A 20,647-nucleotide genomic window follows, 5' to 3' on the forward strand; every position below is an offset into this window, starting at 1 on the left:
CAGTTGAGATTAAAGAAAGCATCTGAGCAAAAGCATGTAAGTGCACACGTGTCCTTAGTTACAAACACACTCTAACAGATGCTTTAATTTCATCCTGATCAGGATTTCTCTAACCTCTTTAGCTGGCTTTAGGAAGGGGCTGCACGTGTGTACAATCCTGTTATGTTCAAAACTTTTTTCACATTTTTTCTGCAGCAATATGATTTTCAGGTCATGTCTGAAGAGCTGTTCTAAGCAATGCCTCTTTACACACACAGCTTCCATGTCAGCTTTCTCATGCCAACCTCCTAGTGATAGGCTAGAAACAAGAAATGGTCTATCATAGAAGTATGTCAAAAATCTTCCTCTCTGGTGCTATCTTTTGCACCCAGGATGAAGACAGAAGCCAACATTTAGAGGAATGTCAAACTGAATAAACAAGTATCAGAAAGACTCAGTATTCAGAGAGGCCATGAAAGACTACCAGATAATGGCAACTCTTGGCACAGTGAATTTAAAAGGTTTTAAAGAACTAGTAATCAGAGATGACAGAGTTCATATTCTTCTGTTAGTCCCTTAAGTTATACTATCTGCCAAAAACTGTGATTTAAATTAAAACTCTAAATCAGTAAATTCTGAAAGAAAATACTTGAGATTTTCTGCTGAAGTGCAGAATTCAGTTCTGGTTAGTAGGGAACTCTAGAAGTATTATAGGCCCTGGAGGATCATTTCTGCTCTGATCATCTGATTGTCATGTCATGTCTGAGCATCCATTCTAAACAAGAAAAACATATGGCAAATAAAGACTGGAACATAAATGAATAAAGGCAATGAAGTTCTGAACAAATTCCTTTCCTCCTGCAAAATTTAGTGAGCATTTCTTTTACCAAAAAGAGTAAGAGCTTCCTTTCATTTTAACTACAAAATTATCTGTAAATAAATACCAGTCCAAAAATATCTAATACTGAGATGACTAGACACTGAAATTCCACACATGCATAAAGTTATAATGGATTCAGATAACAAAAGCTGCAACCATGAATACAAGAATTACTTGTTACTCAAGGAATGTAGTACAACATTCTGCTATTTGGTCACTGTGGCACAATCATGCAATTGGCTTCTTAATAAAGTAAAACCGCAGGGAGAAGTTGCTGGCAAAGAAGTAAATATAGCCCCTTCTAAAAAGCCCATGAAGTAGCAACTACAATATTTAATATTTTGATGCTAAGTCCAGCACGTTCTTTTTTAATTCTGATTATGGCCTCCCAATATAGAGCAAGGCTACAAATGAACTTGTATACAGCAGAAACCATGTTTCACATTAAAATATCTATATAATTAAAAAGAAAAATTGAGAAATTACTTGCATTCTGAATTGTATCAGCACCTTCAGTGCTTTCATAAGTCAAGTGACATCCTTACATTTAATACGTAAGAAAAAAAATACGCTACTCTGTAAATATCATTTACAAATTACGAAAACTTGTTCCTGCTGTCCTGTCTTGGAAGTATGAGGAACACAGAGTAATCAGAAAACAAAAAATCAACCTTTTTTTCAGGTGTGAGTTCACAAAATATCGCTAAAAAAAGAGCTACTTGAGAGGAAATGAGGTTTTTTCAGGACTGGTATTCTACTTTATACGCTTGAGACAGCTTGTGCACCATCACAAACACAACAGGCTGCAATGCAACAGCTTCTCACAGGAGGGCAGCCCTTCATCAGTTTTAGAATTCTTCCAAGCATTTATAGTCAACAAGTTGAGAGCTTTTGAAAGAGAAATAAAACCTCTTGTGAGCAAAGCAGGAGATCGTATAAAATCAATCAAATATTCTGGTGGACACTTAAACAGACATGACCAGTTCCCCTCTGAAGGGATTCAGAAAGATGTTTGCCAAGGAAAGCTGGATTTTAGAATCCAATAGCTGTGCACCAAAGTGCCCACTTAGAGGACTTTTTCCAGCAACTACTTTCTTTTCATCACTTTCTTCAGCAAAATATCTAGTAGAGGATTTTCTTTTTTTTTTTTTGGACAGAAATAACAAAACTCTTCTTAGTTAATCAGTCAGCAAGAACAAAAACCAGTCAAAAATCCCAAACTAAACAACCCTACAATCCTTAAATTAAAATATTACTTGCATTCCCAAAACTTTAAATCATTGAATCAGCTTAAGTCTTCACAGACGTTAAGCTTCCTATATTAGGCAACCAGAATGAGACAGTTGCACATTTTAGAACACCTGCAGAAACACTGTGCTGAGAGATTAGACAAGCCTGCCCAAGGTCACCAAGCAAGTCACCAGCAAGAATGGAAAGCGGAAGGAGCAGCCTGTAGTCCCCACGTGCCAAGGTGAGCTCCTGCTGAGCACATGCTCCCCAACTACACTGGGATGCTCTGCTGCAAACTGACTCCCACACAAGCCAGCAAGCTTGAGCTAAGCCAGCCTTACAGAGGAATGCTAGTTAGTGCTAAAAATAGTCTTCTCTTTAAGATCACTTGAGACTAGTCTTACAATTAAAGTGATGGAAAATGCTACCAATACATTTTTTTCTCTTGTACATGAATTATCCTATTTACTCTATTATGTGGGGTTCTGTTGTTCACAGAGAAGTTGCCATTGGCTCTAGAATTCATTAGCACCAGCTGCTGTATGTGCTGTCTGTACTAATATAGCGTGAGCTGAGAAACAGCTGAACTGGAGTAGTTTAAATGCAAGTGGAAAGCAAAGGCATTAAGTGTGACTGATACTAAAAACATTCTCCTTCTAATACTAACATTTATGTCTTTTCTGACATGTCACCTGCAAAATCAAGTGGATAGATTATGTTATAGAAAGCTGCACACTCTAGGTGACAATGAGCAGGAAGAACCTAAGAGGAAAAATAGAGTCTAAAAATATTAATATTATGGGCATTACTGAAAAGTATTCAGTTAAATACACACAGTATTATTGATAATACTGTGTCAAAAGTATTATTATTAAAAAAAAGGACTTAAAACCAAACTGTGTCTCAAGCAGTTCTTTTCCTCATTTCACAATTATTTGAAGTTTATTAACTTAAGTTACCACCAGCACAGTTAAATAACTACTGATAGTTAAAATACTATTTTTCCCTTTTGAAGTCAACTTTCGAAGTAGAAAATATGTTCTGACATTGGTACTGAGGAAATACAGTTTAAAAGATTACTTGCAAAAGACAATACAATTATTCACTGAATTACTACTAGAGGCACAAGGACAAGTTACTTAGAGACACGTGTGCATCTGATTTGACAAAGTCTAACTAACCTTTCAGTCTGTAAATCTGAAACAAAGTGCAAGCTATCTTGCATGCATTAAAATAACATACGTTTCTGCATTTACTGCAGAGCATTAGGTGTGCTTCCCCAGAGACAAGGTTATAATGCAACGTGACTTTTTCATGGAGTCAAACTGTTTGCAAAAAACCCCTAATTTAAACTGCTGATTTTATGTGCAAAGTGATCTAAGTATTTGAAAGAGACACTTAGAAATAACAGGTGAAAATACTTACACATTATCCTCTACACAAATTTTAGGTCCAACAACATTTGCTGCTCCACTTGACATTTTGAATGCAAAATGCTTTTCAGGACAAGCTTTAGAGATCCCACACTTGTATCTTGGAGGTTTTGTAGCTTTCAAAAGGAAATAAAACAAGATTTTAGAGAGAACACCACAGTTAGGCTAACAGACAAATATCAGTTACTTTTCTGAAGGAATGCAAGGAAGAGAGCAAACACAAACACTATCGCCTCTGTAGTTACACAGCAGCTTAAAATAAACTAAGTTCCTGGAGCACCTCATTATTCCAACTTCTTGCTGTCACCCTGCTGCTTGTTCTGGCACTGTCATCAAAAGCCACAAGCCAAAACTACAAAACAGACTTTACCAGAAATTTAGGAAAATCAGGAGAAGAGGAAAATTAGTTTCTGATTGCATTTGAAGTGTAATTAAGACTTTCTTAACTATGAAAATTCATCAGTCTTTCTGTTATTAGTAAAAGCAAGTCACAGCAGTAATACATGCATATGAATACTCACAGTGTGCAGCTGCATCTAATGCTGATCTAGCTAAAATGAAAACAAAGTTTTACAAGATGTTACTAATAAAGTGTCATTTGCTATATAATATCCTATAAATGTAAAATCTTTCTGTACCCCTATATAAACAGGGTGGTTGAAATGAAGTATCAAACACACCTGAATATCATGGTCCAATAAAAAAAAACTTTTATGCATTAGAAGAATGCAAGTGATCAGGAATCCCACTCAGAAGCACTGCCTTAATTTATGACTGAGAGTCATTCAGAGTCACAGAGTCAAAAACCCATGGAGATCCAAAACCTCTGAGAATTTATGGAGTTCTGGGCATTAAAGTGAAATTAATTCCCTCCTGACAGCTTCACTGGGATGGGGTTCCTTTCACCTAAACTGGAAGCCCGCAGCTCAGGTGTACTTCAACCCAACCATTCATGACTCCCTTTTTGGGCTACGAAGAGACGCGAGTGCCCCATCATGCCCACATCTGAATGACACCTCTGTCTCCTCACTGATTACTAAAGATGTCTCTGCAGACTGGTTCGGATGGCAGCTCACACTGCAGTAATCTGGAATTAAAGAACACAAACTCCACCCATGCACCAAAAATTGTTGGGTTTTTTTGGTAATGAAAAGCACCTTGAAAGACAATTCTGGTTCGAAATAGACTCTGAATTTTGAGACACCTCGACTGCTGATCTTTCTCTGTGTAGAACCTGGCCACATCTGAAATGTTTTGTCTACTGCACATTCAACGTAACATGGTCCCTGCAGACGAGCAAAAGCCCACCCAAAACAAATCCTGAATCTCTTTAGCAGTACTAAGGCAGAGCACAGACCTCCAGAAACACAATTCAAGTCGCCTAGTTTATTACTCAACACTAAGAATGCATTTCCAGTAAACAAAGAGAAAGCAGGCAAAACTATGTATCTCTGGCAGACAAAAGAATCACTCATTAAGAGAGTAGGTTAAATATTTCATACAGAAAATAATTTAATACACATATTATATATAAAAAATAACAAGCACACATATTAAACACAGAATTCTTAGGTTGAAGAGCCTAAGGCAAAATAAATGCGATATTTTTTATAAAGGCTCAAGTAAATATTAATAGGTGTCCAGAGGAAACAAAGTCATCACTTACCAAATATGTGTCCTAAGTTTGCATCCATTTTTATTTCAAACACTTGAGATATGACATAAAACGTCAATAAAAATATTGCTATGACTACTACCAACTTTGCAGCACCTGTTAAGAAACAAAAAAAAAGTTTCAAAAAATTATCTGGAAATGGTAACATTAGTTTACCAAAATAAGCAACAAGAGAAATGTATCAGATTACATTCTGGGGAACTCAGAAATAGGATGATCATTTGCAGACTTATTGAACAGAACAAATCTGAAAAAAGTATCGGTATTATGGATGAATATTATAACGTAGGATGGATATTATAATGTAGGATGTAATGCACTGATCCATCAGGTTATCATACCAAATGCACACTTTGGTCTTAACTTTCTCTACCTTCATGCTTCTCTGACACCATAGTACACCAACTCAGCTGAGCAAGCCAGGAGAAACCAGACTTTTCCATGAAAATCCAGCTTAACCAAATGAATGAAGATGATCTACCTGACTGTTGTCCAAAAGCAAAATTCCCTCCTTCCCCATGCCACTTCCCTGTTCTTAGCCATGAGGACCTGGTTCTTCACTGTTCACAAATACTGTGTTTCCCCCTGCCCTCAACTTGAGCTACCTCTGTTTTAACGTATGGCCCAGACTGAGTGATTAGGGATCTGTTTATATACTGCAGGTTGGCTGCTATGGTCAGTCAGCTCTGAGTATTAAATTAAAAAACAAACAAACAACAAAAAACCCCAAACCCCAACCACCAGCCAACCAGAAACAAGCATGCTCACCTACTTTTCAAGAAATTCATATTAATGACATTCAAAAAGCAAGTTTGATGACTCAAAGGCTATTTTAAAATAAGTAAGAAAAAGCAGTACCTCTACCCTCCCCCTTTTAATATATTGAGGTCTCAGGTAGCTTGAAGCTTTACAAGCCTAAGTTCCTCCAGTGCTGAGTGGCCAATCTACTTCTTGGGAGAAGAGCTGTAAGCACACAACCACAGCAACTTACATCTGAAATGGAAACGCATGTGATACTGCCACAAACCTCACCATTTTTTAGCACAATTTGCAATACATTTTTACAGAATACTCCACTCTTAACTGATGGTAAAATACTGACAGAGTAGAAGCTGGGTGAGGAGGCATCTGATCAACATCTGGCCTTCCTATCTCATTGCAGTATGTCAAACTGGTTGGAAGAATCAACCTTAAAGCATGCTTCTTTTTCTCAGATTGCCAGCCAAATACATCCTCTAGAAAAAACCAAACTTATATACTCCTGCAGATCTCAGACAGCTGCTGTGATAGGCTGTTCAGAAAAATCTTAAAATAGACAGATTACTCAGCCTTCAGGATGAGAGATGCTAATCAATCCTCCCAAAAGGCTAAAAAAAGATAAGGGGATAGAAAAAGAAAAGGAAGATGAAGAAAGATACAAGGGTTTTTTGTTTGTAGTTTGGTCCTTTTCATGTGTGAGCACATACATACTATGATGTAAGAAAACACAGGTGCAAACTTAAATTAAAAATATTATGCTGGAACTCCAAAGATCACTGCACTTGAAAGAAAGGGAACCATGCACTAGCACTGGAGAAACAGATGATCTGAACATATGGTAAAAAGTGAGGTAAAGGTTTTCCAAGCAACACTGCTTAAAACCACAAGATGGTACCAGATTTTGGAATGTGTCATCTAGCAAGTGGCATTTAGAGACCATGTTGTTTTAGTATATAGTATGTGAGATGAACAAGAACTCAGTCTGAGGACTAACCATCCCCTCTACTCTCTATTCTGAGCTCTCCAACTGAATGGCAAGTGCTCCCTTCAAAGAAAGAGTAAGAAATCTCCTAGAAGGTTCTCCAAGCATTTGAACCAAAACTGGCATGTTTGCTACAGGTGAAACATTCTATAGGAACTGCCATATCTTCTTTGTGGGTTTTTAGCAAAAAAACCCAGTTAGACAGAACGGGGAAAAAAAACCCGAAACATGTTTGGAAAACAATTTTCCAGGTGAATCAGGCACCTAAAAATTGGAGCATTTTCCAGTTCTTTATCAGATTTACTTTAGCAAGTTGCTCCCAGTTATACATACTGTTGTTAATAAAGCAAATTTAAGAGTAGTGACAGAAATTGACTAATTTCATGCATTAACAAGGTCTTGGAAAAGGTGTCATTTTCTCCTAGAAGAGGCAACAATTTCTCCTTCTGCAAAATAACACTGCAACTATCGATAAAAGTACAGTGCACTCAACTGAACTCAAAACTGTTCCATTGCTACACAGGCTATTCTACTGTGACAAAATGCCTAAATAATGTTTTCTTTTAATGTTGTATTGGCAAAGATCTTATTTTTACAATCACTATACCTTCTGTCAAGTAGAATTAGTTTCTCAAAGCCTGTACCACAGTAACTTACCTCTATGAAAAGGCTTTTATAGTTTTCAAACTCCCAGCAACCATTCAGGAAGTTTCAGGCACTTAAAACAGCAGATAGCAATTTTAGTTAGGGTGCAAGGCAGGGAAGAAATGGCTTAAGACAACCATTTGCCATCTCCTTATTCCCTCATCATCTTACAGAAATAGCAGCCGAAATACGTCAAGTCATGGCACCTTAAGCAGTCACTGCAGATCAGCTACAGCATTTTAACAAGGTGATTGCTCCTTGACCATCCCAAATTCCAAAATGAGTTTCATTAAACATCAATAAAGTAGAACAGCAGTGCCTGTCACGCCAGTTAAGTGAAGCATACCCTGACAAAGTTTGATGAGGATACCAAACTGAGTGAGGAAGTGGACACGTCTAAAGGGAGAGCCAACCTGCAGGAACACCTGGATAGGCTGGAAGAGTGGGCTAACACTAATAGTGAACTTCAACAAGGACAAGTGTAAGGTCTTCCACTCCAGAAATCACCAGGAGTAAAGAACAGACTGGAATCTACCCAGCTAGGGAGCAGCTCTGTGGAAAGGGACCAGGGCATCCTGGTGGACAACAAGCTCAATACAAATGGAGGGTGCTGGCAAAGAAGCCAACAGGATGCTGAGCTGCATCAACAAGGGCATCACCAGCAGAGAGATAAAGTCATATCCCTCTCTGCACAGCACTTGCCAGGCCACACCTGTTATACTCCCTTCAGTTTTGGGCCCTGCTATTAAAAAAAGAAAAAAAAAAAAAAAAAAAAAAAGACACACATGGACAACCTAGAGAGAGTCCAATACAAAGATGATCAAAGGACTGGGAAGCCTGCCAGATGAGGAAAGGCTGAGGCTGCTGGCTTTGTTTAGCCTTGAGAAAAGACTTACAGGAGAACTTAGTACCATGTTCCAGTATTTCAAGGGTGGCTACCCTTCAAGGGATGGAGGTTGCCTTTCTGCAAGGAGTCACATTGAAAACAAGAGGCACAGTGGGTACAAGTTATTCTGGGGAAGATTCCAGTTGGACAAGGAAAAATTTTCACAATAAGAACAATCAGACATTGGAATAATCTCCCCAGGAAAGTGGTGGACTCCCCAACATTGGCCATTTTAAAATTTGGCTGGACAAAATGCTGGGCCATTGTATAAAGATGGCTAGGGTCCAAACTAGAGGAAGTTACAGCAGCACAAAAATTATAGGGTAAAATACAGCTGCTACTCCCTGGATGGAATGCTGTGAGCACACTCCAAACCTATCCCACAATGATTCCCCACACACAGTCTGCAACCTCAAGCACATGCTAACGGGGATCAGAGGGTGGAGAAGAGTAGAAACACCTTGGCCAGGCTCTGTTGAAATCAGATGGAATTTTGTAGCTGATAAACCTGCACAGCACCTGTCAACCAAGGGAGATAAGAGCAGGTATCTTGCTGCTGAACCAGTAACTGTGGTGAAATCACTCTCCTGAGATGAACTTGGTTCTTTGTAACTTAATTGTAATATTAACTCACACCATCATTCCAAAGTTACCTCCCTCCAAGGTACAACCACCCCTCACTGAGCATGCACTCTATATTTTATTGACTATACCTGTAACAGCGAAGCAAGACAATTTTCCACCAATGAGTAACAAAAATATGTATTACTAGAGTCATTCAAGATCCACCCAGTGAACAGGAAGTTCATTGAAGGGTCCCCATAATAGGACACTGACAGACTAGTTAGGCACAAGGGCCTTGGCTTTCCTGGTGTGCTGACAGACTAATCAGAAATCAAAGGTTTGAGGAAATCTCCACTTTTCACAAGACAACCATCTTGTCTAGACCATGCTTCTGCCAAGAAATGTCGGACCAGATGATTCTTCAGATCCCTTTTAACCTGGTATTCTATGATTCTATGACTTTAAAACCTTATTGTCACAACTTGCTATTGTTGTCTACAGCAGTTGTTTCACAAATGACCAAAGTGTGATTTTACTGAGCATACTTACCTGCTATTCTCATGTTTAGTCTTCAGCCAGCTAATGACACTATTGCATTAAAACAGCCACCTATGAAGAAAGAAACAAAACAAAGCAAAACAAAAACTAAGAACCACTTCACCATAATTACAGCCAAAACCCCACTTTTGTGATGAATAAAAAAACCCCATAGATTTTCTAGTTAATAAAATTAATGATGATTGTTCTGAATACCTATTTCTTAATGCTCACAGTTAAGGAAAGATTTAAGATAGATTTCTGATGTCTTGCTTTCATTTGTTTCTCCCCAAAGAAGTGTTCTGAAAAAACACTAATTTCATCTAATCCACTACAAATTCAGTTTAACTTTCAATCCTTCAATCTGTGACCTAAGTACTTACCAGTGTTCTACCTAAGCAGTCTTTAGTTTCCTAAAGCTATGTGGTAGAAGTCAACAACTCCAACTGCACTCCTTCAAAACCCTATCTGCTTCTGGGTGCAAGTTGTTATTTGGCAACATAGCATAGCCAATCATGCTTTGGAGAGAAAAGATTTAAGCATTTTGGTCTTTAGGATACTACGTAAACTGCATTCAATGGAACTGAAAGAAGGCCAACACTTTAACCTATGCATTACAGAAATGTAACAACACATTTGTCATTCACAGGTACAGCCAGAGGAATAACATGGTCAGCAATGACAGAAGCACCAACCCTAATACTCCAATTATTTCAGAATAAACTGAAAACCATTCTAAGCAAGCAGCACCTAAGCAACCACAAGCTTCACCACACAGAGTCAAAGTGGGCCACAAACTCCACAGGCTCTGCACAAAAGCTCCCACCTCCTCCTCCTCAAGCAATGCAGGGTCCAGGGGCCATACCAAATCTTCTGCCCTCTACCTGCAGAGCCAGGGCTGCTCCTGGCTCTGCACCATGCTCATGCTCAGTCCTGGTGGACACATGCTGCACTGAGTCTGGCCATTTGGCATGACTTTCCCCCGATTCAGGGATCTTGTTGAATCATCTACACTAAGGCCACATCTGAAAACATGTAATCAGCTATCACCCTAATCCAAGTAGCTGTCCCAGACCCCCATCACAAAAGCATCCCTAACCCTCTGCACTCCTATGCCATGATTTTGAAAACCATCAAAAACATTATCTTTAGGAATTATTAGAAAAAATGCTGTTATTAGAAATACAAATTATTTCGAGACAAGCACCAAAACACCCACATAGTTCTCATGGTCTATGCTAAGGAGAAAAAATTGGTATTATGTAGACAACCTTTTGCCTTCACTTAGTTCAGTATCTTCAAGTTCAGTGATTTGTGTCCAGATCCTCTTTGCCAAAGACTCAGTCATTCTCCTTTATCCCTTCAAGTTTACAAGAAAATTGTCAGCAGAGAAATAAACAGGGAAAAAAATTGCAAATACAGAAATACTTATTTCTATTTATTGGAATTTGAAAATACTTATCACCAAAGCTTAAAAGCAGACAAATGTTTCTGAGTGCTAATGTTGTACTGTAAAGGAAATCTCACAGCATATTATAGACCATAATATATCCATTTAATTGTAGCCACATATATTATATCCTCATATAATAACTTCTTTCAGTGAAAGGCTAGTATTCATCTGTCTTGTAAAAAGGCAAAAAAGAATTCGTAACGGCAGATAAACCCAGTTTATTTCAAAGTCTGTGAACAGAATTATTCTAGGCTTCTTCCTCTCCACACACCCAGAAATATACCAATGTTACAATAAACACTGTCTGTACTTGGAACAACTACAAGCTTCTTTTAAGTCTGCACTGAAAAAAAGAAGTTTCTTTTTTTGTTTTACTCTAAACAAAAACACACCACAAATTCAAAGCATGAAAAGAAGAATATGAACAAAACCAGAAAAAGAATCTAAGTGAAACAATCGTATGATCTAACCTTGACTGCTTTTATCCCAACATCCCCTTTCACCCATCTCAGGGAACATTATTTGTTGCAATCAACGAATAAGAGTATGCATCCTTTTTTAGGTGTGGAATGTTTGTTTTATTTAGAAAAAGGAAAAATGAGTGTGCTATGCCTCAACTTGAGAGGAATTTACAAAATGTAGTGATTATTTTTCTAAATTACAGTATCCTGAAAAATCATGGGGTTTGATTTACAGAATAATACAGTAGTGCTACAGTAAAGACAAGTCTTGCACAGTGCTTTCCAGCTGCGAGAAAATAATTTATGGACATCAAGTCCTTTTCCTACACTGCATTATCTTAGATTTTTTTTAAAAAAATCTTTCAAGACAGAACAGGAATAAAACAGGACAAGCCATGAACCCTTATGAGTGCTTAGAGACCATTACTCCACATCTTTGGTATTAAACCTCGTAACTGAAATTAGAGAACTGACTAAAAAATTTATTCGGAATTTTTAATAGTGCACATTTTAGGATCATTTAAAAACAAACAAGGAACACAGGATCACAACTAAGCTTGCTTAGATTCACATGCACAAAACCAGTACCAACAACCTTCATTTGATTGCCTTAGAAATGGGCCAAAATAACCCAAACACTAGTTTTCTCTTCTTTGATGTAAGATTCCATCAAGCAGAGGCAGCAGAATTAGAACCTTAGTATCCTCCTGACTTATGAATGTCAAGTAATGCAAATAATGATTTATTACTACATTGTTCTCTGTCAGGCAGTACAAAAAGGCTCCCAAGTATCACTTATTAGAGGCTGAGGCAGGAGGTGCAGCCCATAGCAGGGTTGAGAGGCAGTGTCCCGATGAGTACAGCAGAACCCTACAGAGATGCAAAGGCCAAGGAAAACACAAAACAGAAGTGATCAACATCTCCAAGTTGCAAAGTAAAATGGCTGGGTTTGGGAAGCATTATATGACTCAAACACGGATTTTCTTTTACTTCACAGTGTTTTCTTAGCACAAAACTTAGGAAGTTTATCAGTCAAGGTCAGCAGAAAGAAACCAGAAATTCTGTTGTGCAGCAGTGCCTTGAAATAAAAAGCTATCCACGAAAGAACCTGAACAGGAGAAGAAAAGAAGTTACAGGTTATAAATCCTTCTTGAATGCTGGCATGTCATTATCCAGTTCCCTGCATGGAGTTGCACATCTATTCGTGCAAAAAAGATTATTTATTCTGGATAGAAACTACTAGGGAGAGGATATACGGAAAGACAGTTGGGAGCTGAGGTTACTGGTTGCTTCTTTTCTGCATCCTTGTGCATCCCAAACAACCCCCATAGCAGTCTGAAATGCTCTGCATAGGGCACAGAAAACAGCATCTTACAATTTAAAAAAAAAAAAAAGTAAGAGAAAAACAGCGGGCTTTCCTCCACCCTGCTCCACTTGTTGATTAACTTGTGTGCTATGGCATACTCAACACAAATACAAAAAATTTAATATATTAATCCACAGAACTACTGCATGTATTTTTATTCATACCTAAACTAACTTCAGTAAGTAGACCAGCAGATCCTTGCTTTTAAAAGTAACATGTGTCTCTTGAGGGAACCCTGCTAGGTCCTTCCCAGAGGAAGCTTATAATACGACTTCATTTAGGAAAATTACAAGCCTATAATCCTTCCAAGCAAATCATCATCATATTTTGTTAGATGATATCAAGTTTCTAACACACCAAGACTGAGTTCTTTCTACATTAATGTGTTAGACAGAGTGGTCATCAAGCAAGTTTTCCTCCTAGAATCATTGTGCAAGAGGAAACTGCACTGAGATAATTGACAAATTAACAGTTCTTATTAATACAGCCTCACTGACATAACAGTGAATGAAGTGCAGATTTCAGTCCCAAGCTGAATGCAATTCAATTTGGTTAATTCTTTATCAGGCTTTTCTTGACACAAGTCCAGAGATGGTGCCTGGGGTACACGTCACTAGGGCAGGAGTTCAACCTCTGCCCTATTTACTGCGCAGAAAGCTGTGGCCACGTGCCACAAACTTCGGTTTAAAAGAGGTTTCAAACACGATTGTAACTAATGTTTCGAAGGATAATAATGAAACATGTAGTCTATTTCATTCCCAGGATAATAGTATTTCCATTAGCAACTTGATAACGTGAGTGGATTACACTTACAAAACGGGTACACAAAAGCAAGCAAAGATGAGACGCCAGAATTTAGAAGGTCAAGAAAATTTTGAATTCTGACCTTAGCTGATTAGGAGGAGGTTCCAAAATCAACAACGACACTTAATAAAACAGAAAGTAATACACTTCAAAATGGACATCAAGCACAGCAAAACAAGCAGCAGAAATGGAGAAAGAGATTACAGCAGCACTCTAATATTGGGGTCAACAATGTCATACTGCCACAAAAGTAACTGTTGTGAACTGCACTGACAGGACTGCTGTGTACGGAAAAAAAAAGCAATTACTCTGCTCTGCCTAAATAAACAAAAAATACCCTGCTATCTTGACTTTTAACTGAGACCCACATGCAGTTTTTTTCTAAGTCTATCTTAATGCATAATCCCCAAATGGAAGAATCTAGATAAGAATTACATGACCTATAAACCAACCAAGGGATAAAAGAATCAAGTCTGATTTGCAGGAACTGTGAATAAGAGAAGTAAGGATCAGACATCTTTATCTCTTATCTTCAAGGTGCCATTTTAAAATTATTTAGAAATACATTTTATTTTTTAAAAATACTATTATTTATAACAAATCTAAAACATATATTAAATACATTATTATTTTAAATATGTATTTTTAAAACTTTTTTTTTTTCTAAAAAAATGCTGAGAATAACCATTCTCAGTATTCCCTGGCTGCTGCTTACCTATTTGCAGTTATAATATTGAAGAAAAACAACCTTCCAGTTACAAGGATAAACAAAAAATTTAAAAGGAGGCTGTAAACCATCACAGAAGTCTGGAAACAGAGACAGTTTTTCTTAACACAGATAGCCTACAAGGTGTGAGCTAATGTCCCCCTCAATATTAAGCCCACATTTCTATACTATTATACGCAAATCTGTACCCAGGTTATAGAATATTAAATCTGTGGCAGCCTGAGATGCTTTGCATTCAATTCAGGGGGAAATTTTTTCCCCAGACCAGGACTTAAGTGTTTGTATACTTTCTAGCAAGGTCAAATAATGTTATACCTGTTTTTGTATATATATGTTATTGTTAATATGAATAGCATACCCTGTACTAGAATTAAACAAGTATTCAAAATTACTTAGTAAAAAAAAAAAAAAAAAAAGAAAAAGGCTTGAGCTTTTATTTTTATTTCCAAGACTTTAGTAGATTAGGATGTTGTCTTTTGTTTTGTTTTTTTGGCAGCACAAACTGCATTCCTCAATGATTAGCAGATGCATTTTATTCCTGTCAGAGAACAGGAAAAAATCTTCTAAACAAACAAAAAAATTAACTTTTCATCCCTGGTAAAATATAATCAATGAAACAACGTTGTGTTTAATCCAGCCTCTGTTGATAAGATATTTCAGTGTGTTGTGTTAAAGCAGCTCAGAGCAGTGGTGGTTTACTCAAAATTATACAGTGAATTAGATATGTCAAGGACAGCATTAGCTATTTTTATGTGATTTCTGGTTTTAAACCAGTGGTTGTGCCAACCTGAATTATATGCCATGGACAAAACAGCAGACACATTCAAAATCATTCAAGACTATTTCATTAAAATGCAGGATGCATTTTCTTATCCAGATGATTGCTTACTTTTCTGCTAGGCTACGAATTGTTTTTCCAGCATGTTTACAAAATTAATTTAATTTGAAATTAGTGAAGGACACACATAGAAAAGAATTATATCTTTAAAAAAGTAAACAGTATAACTCAATTTTATTGTACAATCATGTGCCATTTGTGTCTTCTGGAAACACAGGCTATGACCCCAGTAGTTGCTCCCTACAGGCAGCACTCCTACACCCCTATAAATTCTTTGAGGCTCTGGCAGAAATCCACATAGGCAAAAGGTGTGTCCACACAGAACAATTTAGAGACTCAGGAATACATATTTTCTCTTCTCCTTTGTGACAAATGGTACCATGAAGTAAAATTACTAATTTCTTATAAAAATGATAACACCCAAATTGTGTTCTTCCATATACATATTAAAGTTCACCTTGGCATTCCACACAACTGAATCAGACCCAAAGTGTTTGCTTGTAAAAACAAGATTTTATTTTACTTCTATCAAATTATATCTACAACAAATAAATGCAGATAAATTCAGGAAATGAAACCCAAGCTTATTCCAAAATTAAAAATAGATAATTCAGTTACTGTTGCATATCCTATGTTGTGAATACCACTATGTGGTTTCACTTTTAGGAAAGGAAATACAAATGAGAAGCAGCACTGAGCCTCAGTGTTTTGATACTTGATGTGCAAAACAAACCTTTCCCAAATGGCATGTCAAATCACTGACCATGCAAGCTTTTGCTAGTGGCATCAAGCCGGTACTTTCACCTTAGGCAACACACAAACCAGCCAGTCTCAAACGCTGAAAAATTCTTCTGACTCCTGAGAGGCTGAGATAAAAGTACTAAGGCATTCATTCTTCCTACAGAGAATGAAACTCAACCCACATTCCTTTTGCAATTAAAACAACAAAACCAAACCAATCCAAGAAAAAAAAAAAAAAAGCAACACAACCAATCAACAACAACAAAAAGAATTTAGTCTTATAAGCACTCAATCCATACTTTGAAGACTCTTCTCAATTATTACACAAAATTTACTGGTCCATATAGTTAAGAATGTGATTAATGCTCTCTAAAACTCACACTATTTATACATGATAAAGTAAATCGTACCACTGCTGCTGACATACCTATTGAAGAGAATCTTAGCTCTGTGTTTCATGGGGTTGGATAATATCACGTATTGCAGATCAGATAGATAAAATCCTCAAGGACAAATTGCTGAACCTCATTCATCAACTTACTTCCCCACTTCATCACAGCAAACTACATAAATCTCACAATAAGGATTTTAAGAGAATGAGGTACCTCAAACTATTTTGTAAATGAAACACTGCTGTAATTACCACCTGTTCAAAAGTTCAAAACTAATTATTTGTTTTCTGTCATACTTTTAAGAAACAAATTACCACCTTGACTTCGTAAGACAGCAAAGTCTGTTCAGTTTTTCCACAACAGGAAGTAAATAAAGCTTTGCAACATATTTATCTACGGGATCACCAGGTCTCACTTGAAGGTGTTACCAGAATCTAGTAGATGTTTCAAATATACAACAGCTTTCACATCTTTATATCAATAAAAAATACCAAGCCTCTTGCTATAATATTGCATCACTATCAACAATATTATCCTGCCCTATAGAGCAATTCTCAACAGAACTACCATAGCAAAGGATATGTGCATGAAGAAAAATAAATGTACACATAATTACTGTGACTTCACAGAATGGCTCAGGTTGGAAGGGACTCCAGCAGGTCATCTTGCTCCACTTGCATCCACTCTCCTTGCTCGAGCTGGGTCATCCCAGAGCACATTGCACAGGATCATGTCCAGAGAGTTCTTGAATATCTCCAATGAGGGAGATTCCACAGCCTCTCTGTGTGACCTGTTACAGTGCTCTATCACTGCACAGCAAAGAAGTTCTTCCTCAGAAGAACTTTATTTAGGTGGAACTTCCCATGCATCAATTGCTGCCCGTTGCCTTGTGTCTTACTGCTCAGCCCCACTGAGCAGAGCCTGGCTCCATCCTCTTGACACCCTTCCTTCAGATACTGACAGACATTTATGAGGTCCTCTCTCAGCCATCTCTTCTCAAGGCTTAACAGGCCCAGTTCTCTCAGCCTTCCCTTCTGAGAAAGATACTCCATGCCTTAACTATCACTGCTGGACCTGCCCCAGGAGCTCCATACGTCTCATGTACTGAGGACTTGATAGAACAACATATGACCACCACATAAATTTACCTGAGAGTATGGTTACAGAACATCATTTTATACTGAGGCCCATTTAAAATAAAGTTATCAAGCAAGCAAGGAGAAGAGGAAAGAAGCATTACAAATACTTCCTCTATAGCTCCAGATTTATTGCAGGAAAACCGATCGGCTCCTCTGCACTGTTCTTCTCCCAACCACAATAAGACTCTAGATAGTAGCTTTAAGGTGGCAGAATGAGATGATCATCCTTTGAATGAGATTCATTTACTGCACAGACCACCACAACAACCTCATCCCAGAGATGCATACCAAGACTACAAACATGGCAAGCCATGGAGTTTGTATATACTTTGCAAGGCAGAGAGGATGAAGACTACTAATAGTAACAAGGGACATCTCCACACGCTGTTGGAAATAAAACCAAATCTGTACTACCTACCAAGCATTTAAGCTTCTTTATCAAAAGCTCAGCATGATCTGAGGCTGCATGTTGGAGTTTTAACCTTTTCTCAGTAGCAAGCTGATCTCACTACAAAGCTGGGGGAAAGTACTCTCCAGTGACAGACACTGCTCACAGCACTGTTGGCATCCTAGTTCCTCTTGTTCCTAGGGGCACTGAAATCTATGCTCCACTGCAGTGCCCCTTGTCATCTACTCATCTCCCATGTGAGGTAGCATTTGGATAGGCTTTGGCCCTTTGCAGGATTAAAAGAGCATGTCACTGGCTGAGCAGAGCACCCAGCAGAGAAAGCACTGTACATCAGCTCTGGGAAGAAGGGCAGCAGCAGGCTCAACACACAGAAGGGCCATGCTATGCCTACAGGATAATGGGATCACACTGCATATATGAGACTGCTGCTGGTGCCTGATAACCTCCATGTGCATGAGGCACCCAGAAACAAAGCGCTTCTGTGGTACAGGCAAGTCATTGTTACTGGTCCATATTAGCACAGGACAGGCCATCATTTGTGAGTGATGAGATGAAAGACGCTTGAAAACGGAGAGGAAGTCAGTCAGTGACATGATTCTCAACAGCTCTAAAGTGACTCACTTCTTCCTACTGAAGATGCACAAGTCAGTCCCAAAACCTGTAGTTTCTAGACTGGTTTCTGAGCATCAAGATATCAAAACAAAGATCCACAACCTACATCTTGGCTAGGTGCAATCTTACAGCAACCACTATCAAAACCATAAGCCGTATCTGAGAGGAATAATTTCACAGAAAAAAATATCTAGGGACAATGTATTCTTTTTATATTTTATATATTTACATAATTTGTACACTTAAATATTTAGTTAACAACTGGTATACATCCACTAACTAAAATCCAACACAGCCATTTTCTATCCTTTGATGTGTAATAATCTAAGCATCATCATGGATGGGGAAATCTAAAGTTATGCTGCATAGGAATTTACTGTATGTCATTACCTATGTAGAAATTTGCCACAGCAGGAACATATAAATTCCTTTGAGGAACAGCATCCCTCAGTGATAGGCTCTATGCACAGCTGACACAAAGATGCTGATATGCAACCACTGCATACTCTAACAACTCCTGACGCAATCCCCTCTGAATCAAGCTGTTCTAAGAGAAATTCCCTGTTACAGGAACTCCTTTAATAAACTTCTGCCTGAATCAACTCAAATGCAATTCCAAAACCATTCACATGCCACTGATATTCAGCTGACCAGCAAGCACACGAGCAGCCACGGCAGTTCTGTCAACCACCTCCCTAGAAAGTACAAGAGTATCAAGGCTGATCCAAAAGCAGAATCAAGTGTCTGGGAACAGGTCAGCAGCTTTCTAGCAGCAGCAATACTAGCAAACACCAGGTTAAACACTTGTGAAGTGATAACTCAACTAACTGGTGATACCACAACAGATCAAAACAAAAAACAAAACAAAAAAATTTTTTGCTACTAGGAGATGGTTACTTTCTCCACAGACAAAAGACAGCTGAAGAGAGGGTGGGAGAAGGGAAGGAAGCCAGCCAGTCACAAGAAAGCAAGTCTTATGAATGGGGGGGAGACTGTCATGTATTTCAATGTAAAGATGTTAACTGGACTGTCATGAGAACTAGCATGTGTTTGTACATATAAACACGTTGTGAAACTTTCTGCCACTAATACTGACTCAACAGTCACATTGAATGCAGCGCAGAGTTTACTCCAGCAGCTCCTCCTGTCCTGATAATCTTCCAAAGTTCTCCTCTCTTCTACTAAGTCTGTTCCACGCTCTCTTGGCACTGAGGATATATGAGGCCAAGGCTGGAAAATTCTAAGGTGCAGCTCAGTCTACAAATGAAGATACAAACTATTTTTGTATTACAAAGATACAGTACTGTATATGGGGAGCAAAAATAGTTGAACAATTCCAAAAGAGTAACTATTGTTAATGCCCTGTGAAAACTCTAATGTGATTGAATTTCAGGAACCCTGGGTGAAATACCATTTAATACAGTCATCCACCATTTATTATAAACATCAATGAAATACTGAGGAAGGATAAGGTTTTTAAATTTGTGGATAACACCGAAAGGCAAGCAGATGGAAACAAATTATAGGGGGGAATTAGAGCTACAAATTACCCAGAAAAATATTTATTTATTTTCACCAAAATATTCCTCTCAGGATGCATATACCCTTAACAAAAGTATTAGGAAGCTATGCTTGAATCCATGGTTAGACAGAGAATTTTAGATGATTAAGCAGGAAGTCAGGAACACCTATTTATAGGTTACAGATGCTTAAGCTAAGAAATGAAATTTCAAGCAGCAATACCAGTTTAAAGTCACTTCCTCGTCACACTTCTGCTGTGTTCTCGTGTCACTACCTCAGGCCTACATAGTATTAGGAAGCATTGAAAATTGATGAGATAGGTGAGCTCACTTGCCAGGCTGCTCCAACCCATGTGATTTTGCTCACTAAGGAAACTTAATGTAGCAACAGAATGTAACTTATGATAGATTAGAGGACAACTTTCAAGAGTGTTGAGATGCCAAGCACAGCAGCATCGGGCTGCTAGTTTTGCTCACCCATGTCATGGTCTCACTTCAAGACTATCAGACTTCTGACATTAACAAAAATTACATATTTTCTAAGAATTAATGTACAATCTTGGTTGCAGACCAATGTGAGACTTCTCAGGAAGATCCTTCCAAACTGCAAAACGA

The 20,647-nt window shown here is 38.0% G+C and overlaps 1 protein-coding gene across 3 annotated transcripts in view; it reads right to left on the reverse strand.

Annotated features, from left to right (window-relative positions):
• FAM3C (FAM3 metabolism regulating signaling molecule C) overlaps nucleotides 1-20,647 on the reverse strand; it is a 59,546-nt gene that overhangs the window by 8,092 nt on the left and 30,807 nt on the right. For 2 of the 3 annotated variants that reach the window (XM_048300516.1, XM_048300514.1), the window contains exons 2-5: nucleotides 9,583-9,642; nucleotides 5,189-5,293; nucleotides 4,044-4,073; nucleotides 3,515-3,638 (exon numbers count right to left, since the gene is read on the reverse strand). In XM_048300516.1, coding sequence (XP_048156473.1) covers nucleotides 3,515-3,638; nucleotides 4,044-4,073; nucleotides 5,189-5,293; nucleotides 9,583-9,595 — 272 coding nt within the window. In that variant the 5' untranslated portion in view covers nucleotides 9,596-9,642. Of the gene's footprint in view, nucleotides 1-3,514; nucleotides 3,639-4,043; nucleotides 4,074-5,188; nucleotides 5,294-9,582; nucleotides 9,643-10,841; nucleotides 10,931-20,647 lie in introns of all 3 variants that reach the window. The other variant, XM_048300515.1, reaches the window with a different exon arrangement.

This window comes from Corvus hawaiiensis, chromosome 4, assembly GCF_020740725.1.
Source record: "Corvus hawaiiensis isolate bCorHaw1 chromosome 4, bCorHaw1.pri.cur, whole genome shotgun sequence".
Lineage (NCBI taxonomy): Eukaryota > Metazoa > Chordata > Aves > Passeriformes > Corvidae > Corvus > Corvus hawaiiensis.